The 7,820-nt window shown below is 35.2% G+C and overlaps 1 protein-coding gene across 1 annotated transcript; it reads right to left on the reverse strand.

Moving 5' to 3' along the window:
* Positions 1–434: 434 nt before the first annotated feature.
* LOC104377336 (transmembrane emp24 domain-containing protein 11) lies at positions 435–5,368 on the reverse strand. Its single transcript, XM_009984114.2, has 5 exons — positions 5,239–5,368; positions 4,257–4,357; positions 3,211–3,336; positions 1,444–1,590; positions 435–584 (listed from the first exon to the last, which is right to left on the reverse strand). The coding sequence occupies exons 1-5, from the start codon at positions 5,366–5,368 to the stop codon at positions 435–437; spliced, it is 654 nt and encodes a 217-aa protein (XP_009982416.1).
* Between the last annotated feature and the right edge of the window lie 2,452 nt (positions 5,369–7,820).

The following is a 7,820-nucleotide window of genomic DNA, read 5'->3' on the forward strand; positions in this document are numbered from 1 at the left end:
CAAGACATGTTGTAAGTGAGTACTCTATAAAAGTGAATTTAATAACACTTGTTTACTGGGCATTTCAAGTGACAATTCTAAAGTCTCAGAATTTTTATATACAGGACAAACCTCAGTGAGTAGCTTTATGAGATTTTATTTTGATTTATTTGGTATGTAGAGCATTGCTTTTTTGTCTCTACTTTGTACCAATTTTAGATTTATCTTTACATCTGGGAGGGGGGGGTGGAAGATGGAATTCAAGGAGTAAAATGTAAGGGAATGCCAGAGGCTGTGACATAGAGAAACCAGAGTTAGAGTAAGAACCGGAGTAGAAGATGAGAGAAGCTTGAGAGTTATGTACAACCAATTTTCTCATAGATACAGGGGTTTCTTTGGATGTTAGGTGTTATATGGTGCGCAATTTTCAAACTGGCGCATTTACTTCATAAGACTTAGACAAGCTTCTTAGATATAAAGAAATCTCTGAGAGATTTGATTTGCCAGATTCCAATGGAGATGAGGATTGCTGTTTGTACAATAGCCCACCACAAAATATTGCTGTTGGTTTCTTCACTTGTCTTCCGAAATTTTTCTTCACGCTCCTGAAGAAAAAAGGAAAAGCGTAATTATTACTTTTTGGCATCTGTATGTTTCACGCTTCTATCTGAGTAACTAAACAGGCATCTCTCTTCAGCATGCTAGTGAACAAACACTTTTTTCACATTGATAAAAGTGAAAGTTTGTTCTTATCCAGGAGGTAGATATATTTACAAATCAAAACCAGGAAGCAGACACACTGTGTCCTGAAGGAGAAAGGCAGACAGAGCTTTCCCTTGTTCGCAAAATATATATTGTGTTAAATATGTTCCATTACTAGAAGCCTGAGACTTTTTAGGTTTTACATTCACTTTCATATTACAGTCAAGAACCTTTTTGCAGCCAAATTTCTTTTTTTTGGATAAGTAGTTGCTATATTTCAAACACAGTCTGACTGCCTGCATACGTATAGAAAAGTGAAGACAATGGATGTACACTTGTTTGAAGGAAGGCTTTATTTCTAACTGCATGGAAATACATAAATTTACACTCCTTACCCACTCCAATAAAGTTTATGCACAAAGACCAGCATGGAAACAACAGCTGGCAACATCACCAGCAACAGTACCTGCCACCTGCTCAGCTGCTGTTACTGACTCTGACCAAGAAAGTTATATTTGGAAATTCCTGCTTTAAAATAACACCTGTTGCTATAAGCATGAGTTCACAGCAATTAATTAGTTTTTATGTTACAGCTTAAAAATATTTTGCAAGGTAATGTAGGTTGTATTGGTTAAATACCCATAGATTTTTATGAGTAACTTAAAAATAACACTGAAATTAAATAATAAACCTCATAATAGTTTATGAATCAATAAACCTATGTACAATATTTTTAATATTTCCATTAGGGAGCATACGTACTCTTTCATAGTTTTGTTCTTTGGATATGTGATGAATTTGCTCAATTAGATGTTCTACTCTAAGGTTAACTTCATTCACTTTGTCTTTGGCTTGAATAACAGATTCATCCAAAAAATGTTCTCCAACTCTGATGTCCAAATGGATACGCTGTGAATGGAAAAAATGTTCTCATTACTGGGTCTTCTGTTTTTTCAAAATTTCTTAGAAAAAAAGAAACAACGCATAATTTCCCTTTAAGCTCACTACAGGAAAATAGTTTTAATTGCTTATACAACTCCTTTCTAAAATTAGAATCAGGTGGGATATTAAAAGTGTTTCTTAATTTTGTTTTTAAATTAATTATACCAATTTAAAATTTTCACTACTGTTAGAGCGTTAGTTTATGCTAGTATTGATTCAACCACCATGAAAACGTTTGTTCTTTGTCTAAACTAGTTAAAAGGACTGATCGTTGTATTTCACATTCCATCCTAATACTGCAGAAATTACATTCTTCAGTAGTACTGCAGGAATTTTTTTGTAGATGAACTTCTAGGTTTCCTCCACTAACAGTTAGGAATATAAAACTGGAAGGAGACCAGTTGAGTAATTATTTGCAGTTTATCACAGATATTAAAGCAGAACCATCCATAAGGTATCTTTTTTCTTTCTCCACACACGGTTGATCTGGTTTGAAACACCTCCCAATATCTGATAAGGTATTGTACACTTTACAGCAAAAATGCCCGAAATCTGGCAAGCAGTAGACCCATAGAAAGAAAAGAGAATGGAACTTGCAATATTATGCAACTTATTTTGGCATTGATGAAAAGTTTTACTAAAACTGATAGGACAAAGTTCTCTCAGAAGCCAATTTGTACCTAAGAGAAAATGAAAAAGTTTTAGCCAGGTAACCTGTGGAAATCCTAGAGCTTGATATTACCACGGTAGAAGTGTGCTCTACTCAGACATCGATCACAAATGAAGAGCACAACTTTCAGCTCTCTTAGAGTTGACTAACTGAATATCCAAAAATCCATCTCACAGCATTATGGTAACCTTTGTCCATTAATTTGTTTAACTTTGGTTTGAAGTAGTTCAGATAACCACCACTGCATCTGGTTCTTACAGAAGACGGCATAAAGATTTAACTTGGCTAAAGAATGGTTTTCCTTTTGTGATCTTTATTCCTGCAGATACAATTACGAAGAGGCATAGAGATAAAATTATCAAAACAATGTTTTATGTAATTGTTTACTGAAATAGGTTAGAGCCATTATATCACCTCTGATGGCTTTTGCTTTTTTTTTTTAAATCTGGATTAAGACCAACTTTGTTGGTAGTAGACAATATCAAGTATGCTAATGTATTCTTAATTTGAATATTTCAAAAATTAAAATGTTACAGTTTTTTTTTAGGAATTCAATCTAAGTTAGTGAAGACATGAAATATCTTTATGCCAAATGTTTGTGTTAGTCAGTCTCACATACCTATCTTTTTCAACCAGATAGTTCATATTGATCAGAATCTTTCCTATTCAAAGTACTGTACAAACTATATTATATCTCTACAGTTATTAGTCTTGCCTCTTTAATCTTGACTTCTTAAATAGCAGAACAGAGTCTTTTTATTTCTTCATCTTCATAATTCTGAATTTGTCTTTTTTAATCACTAGGAAATGTTGAACTATCTGCTAAAAGTTAGACAACTTCTCATCTAGTTTGTAATCTCTGCAGTTTGTAAGCAATGATACTATTGCAACAAAGAATATTTAAGAAATACACCTACCAGTTTGCTTCCTGCAAATGCTATAAATCTTGTGGAGTTAGACTGTAAACAGATTATATGCTCCCCAGATATATAGGATGTAAAAGAAAATGTTCCTTGTGGCCCATACAGTTTTGACAATATTACCTGTAATTTAGATATTAAATATATTGGATATGTACATTATAAATATCAATAAAACAATCCAAAAACATTACTGTGAATTGGCTGTAAAAAGTAATCAATTAACCTCGTGACATCATTGATTTTGTCTAAATTTCAGAATAGGTATAGAGAAAAATAAACAATTTTAGCTCACAGTGAACATTGAAATGTTACAGATTTCTGCAATGCACAAAACCCGGTTGGTATCTAAAGCATTCAGAGTTTGAAAACTAAGACTAGTCTAGGCATGGAAATAAATTGTTCATGGCTGAAAAAGCTCAGGACCTCATGGCAATGCAGGCGGTTGTTACGCATGACGGCTAAATGCAGCCTCACGGAAATCATTTTCAGTTTAGTTTGTCATCTGCCTCCTTTGCTGCTGCTCAAGTGCATTCTGTACCATTTTGCTTCATTAGTGAATTTTCATTTTTTAAAATCTCACCTGTTTTCTCAGTTACCACTTACTATTGTTACTGGCAGTTTCCCAAATCCAGTAGTAATGCAAAAATTGTCTGCACACATCATTATCAAACGTTGTCATTTCTGTTTACTTCGGTAGCAACGTTAGATAGAAACCTTAGGTAGAAACCTTTGATAGTCGCCTTCTCTGGAGATGTTCAAAACCCGCCTGGACGTGTTCTTGTGTGATCTGATCTAGGTGGTCCTGCTCTGGCAGGGGGATTGGACTAGATGATCCTTGGAGGTCCCTTCCAGTCCCTAACATTCTGTGATTCTGTGAAACCACAGGGTGCTTATACCTTTCAGCATCAAAATACTGAGCCTGCTGGTAGACTCTAGATTTACTTTCTCCCCAAAAGTGACTATTATTTTTAGATAGTGCTGCCTGCCAGTGCTGAAAGTGAATTCACGAATCTACAGAAACATTGGTAAAGCACACTTACCTCATCAGAAGGAGTCGTGACAGTCACAAACATTCCCAAACCAGGAGCAGATTCCAGAAACTCTAGTTTATGTGTATCCCAGCGTTGTACTTTGTAATTCCCTAAATAAAAACATAGATAAAGATCTGTTAAAAAAAACATAGCTTAATATTAAACATCTTTATTGCTTTTTCAGCAAAAATATAAAGATAAATTATTAACAATAAAACAATATATATATTTCATGTGCTAATGATTAAAATTGCTTGGGGGCACTTGATAACAGTGTGAAATGCAATAAATTTTTACTACACTAGAAAATGTTCTAGAATACTACAAAAATGGTTGATTAGCAAGTAATACTTACTGATTGCTCTAATGCTCTGGCAAGATTAGCATACAGAAGGCATGCTGAGACCTCTAAAGCGTAAGTGTGCTGTATTCAAATTATATTTTTAGGATTGTCTTTCATATTTATCACATTGTTGATAAAAAAGATGATTATATATTATTTTTTACTGTGCTCTTTCAATCTTATATTTATAGTCTTGTAGACGAATTTACTGCGCTTGTTATATCCTGGGTGAAATTGAATTTTAGTACATCTTGAATTGCTTCTTTCCAGACCAACGTTAATCAAAAAAGTAACTCTACGTTCATACTGGGAAAATCACATTACAGAAATTCTGATATGAATGAGTAAATCAGTCAGAATGTACAGAAGCACACATTGAAGCAGCAATTTCACTGCTGTAGAATTAGAATTTTTCTTTGCCTAGTCAGTTAAGCGCTCTGGAAACCTGCATATCTTTGTGTGATGGATACACACAGTGTGTGAGGACATTATGACTAGCCCCTGCTGCAGGAAGTTATTTTTGGTGCGCCCTCTTTCTTATCGCTATGTTTTTATCATATTCATCAATCACAAATCTTCCTGTTACCTTACAATCTATCTTTATTATTATATAGTTTAGGTGATCATATGGCGTTGACAGGTACCTACCGGTTACCAGTGTGTCGCTGGGAACATCTTCAATTATACATTTCTCTTCTCTTTCTCCGCTGTGAAAAAACAAAGCAAATGAAAAAGAAATCCAGAAGTTCAGAAGAAATCCTTTTAATTGACTTTTCATGGTTTTTATGTATCCCAGTTGTACTGCTTTTGAAGATAACTATTTACAAATGTATGTAGTCGTGTGGTAGTCCTGTGGTCGTTCCTTGTTCGCTGCTTATCAGGGAGAGAAAAAAAACTGTGAGAAAAGGCAGCTGGTGGTTACACATTTATAAATAACTCCAGTGTGTTCTGAAGAATGAGATAACATGAAAAAGAAAACTTGTAAAATCTTTCTTCTTTCCCAGCATCTAGATTAAAATTTTATTTTATACACATAGAAGAACATGAAAATGCAAAAGACCTCTCAGGTACTTGAGGTCAGTTCCCTAGATTACTGTAAGCAACCACATTGGCTATCTCTGTTCATAATCTGCTCCATTTTTAACTTAAACGAATTTGCTAACTTATATTTCCCATTTATTCTGGGTGATTATTCCAGAGATTCACCCTTCTTTTATTAAGAAATGTTGTAAATTCCAACCTAAATCATTAGGCATACGTACACATCTCTAGAAAATCCACGAGAGCTGCATAAAAGGGCTGAAAGAAATACAAAGAAAAAGTCAAAAGAACTTGAACAACAAAAGAATCTGAAACACTAATAAATATGATACTGCAGGAAATAAATAACAAAATTAACACTTCTGAGTAAGATTTTTTTACGTAAAAATGTCATTTTCTTAGATACTGCCTGATAAATTATTTAAAGAAAGTTATAGTGTAAATTAAACAATGATAGAGGTTTTTATTTTTACCCTTTGTATTAATATAGACCAATCTATATGTCTGATGATGAACTCATTTACCACTCAGGTGATCCTTGTCCTATAAACTGAGATCACTGTGTCTGAAAGGTTGGTCTCAGTGTGAGAGGATAGTTGGTCATTTTCCAGCAGGGAGGACTAATCTATGGGATCATTTCCAGTAGGGAGGACTCATATTTGAGCTCATTTTCCCATTCAGAATCTCTCTACACTCCCGTTGAAGGCTCTATAGTTTGATCACTGACTCTCTCCAACCTTGCCATGTTCCTCAGTGACACCTGGCATTTGCAGATTAAATTGTCCAATGTTGTCCTTGAACATGTCTTTGATGAACCTCTCAGTTCACTTCAGAGTTGTGTCATCTTGACTTCAGGGTATGGAATATAAGCTACCTCTACTGTACACACATACACGCCATAGATGTAGTAGACTGTGCTCTAGACAGGGAAAACACCATTTCCTTGCTGGAATTTTATCAGCAGGTACCTTTCTTGAAGAGGTGGAAGTTAGATTTTATTTTATGTTTTGTTTTTATATAGCTATCAAATGCTTAGCTGCATAAGTTGCATCCTCAGCACGATGCACACACTGAAGTCTCATGACTGGGCCTTTTATCATACTGTCCAACATCTCCTCTGAATTTTTCTTTCAAATTACCTCATAAAATGTCCCATTTGCATTTAGTGTTATTTGGTTACACCTATACTAGTAAATAAAACTATGTTTTCGTCCTATCCATTTCTGAGCAGCCCTTCTGAGAATCTGCTTTGGCAGGAAATATGTTTTGCTAACACTAGTCACCGTCGAATTGGCTCCACCGTAGCACAAAAACATGTATTTTCCTTGTGTCAAGGAAGAATGGTGGACAGCAACTCATCTCTAGTATCTGTGACCTAAATACCTAAAATTTCAGGATAGTAGCTCTTACAGGATTATTTCACATCTGCAAAAAAAGGACTGATTCACGTTTATTGCCCTTGACTGCACCTGCTATCTATGAAGTTGTCTCAATAAAAAAATGTCTTTGTCTAGCACTGGCACAGGCTTGCAACCATCATCGGTTCGGTCCATCTCACAGCATGAAGTATCTTCTCAAAAGTTCTAGGGCAAGTATTAGTTCACCTCCAGCAAAATACAACATCCCTATACTGATAAAGAGATTGTCAGATGAGGAGACTTGATTCTTTAAACATTACTTCTTGTTCTTTAACTCCATATCATTGAAGATAGAGCAATACAAATTGCATCGCATGGCCATTGAGTCCTTAGGAGCGTCAAGGGTGATTTTAGGACTCCGTCATGACACTTTAACATTTATCCATCAGAAATAATTTACAATCTTATCATGTCATTGGACTCTTACCTCTCCACCACAGGGAGATCTTGACTGATATGCACCTGCATAAATTCTCATGCCATACTATACCTGTAAGGTGACTATACCAGTCCGGTAACTGACTGGATAGGAAACTTCTGCTTAAAAGACCCTACAGTGAATGTTCATGTATGTAAACACTCTAAAATAGAAAAGTGTTTTATCACTAACTGGAGTTTCCTGAAGTGTGCTGGCTTTTTACCTATTCACTTCCCTTTCTACTCCACCTCCCCCTCTCATCCTTTCTCCTTCAGTGTCCTTTGGGAAACTTTTGGCTTCAGGAATTTGAGTAATTCCTGAAGCGGGACTGCTCCACTATCAAATCATATCTT

Source organism: Tauraco erythrolophus, chromosome 5, assembly GCF_009769465.1.
Source record: "Tauraco erythrolophus isolate bTauEry1 chromosome 5, bTauEry1.pri, whole genome shotgun sequence".
Lineage (NCBI taxonomy): Eukaryota > Metazoa > Chordata > Aves > Musophagiformes > Musophagidae > Tauraco > Tauraco erythrolophus.

Bases quoted from the DNA above. Each gene is read 5' to 3' on its own strand.
- LOC104377336 (XM_009984114.2), bottom strand. From the start codon at position 5,368: ATGAAAAGTCAATTAAAAGGATTTCTTCTGAACTTCTGGATTTCTTTT. The intron at 3,337-4,256 runs GTAAGTGTGCTT...TCTAAATTACAG, and splicing joins TCACGACTCCTTCTGATGAG to GTAATATTGTCAAAACTGTA. The intron at 1,591-3,210 runs GTAGGTGTATTT...TTCCATTCACAG, and splicing joins CATTTGCAGGAAGCAAACTG to CGTATCCATTTGGACATCAG.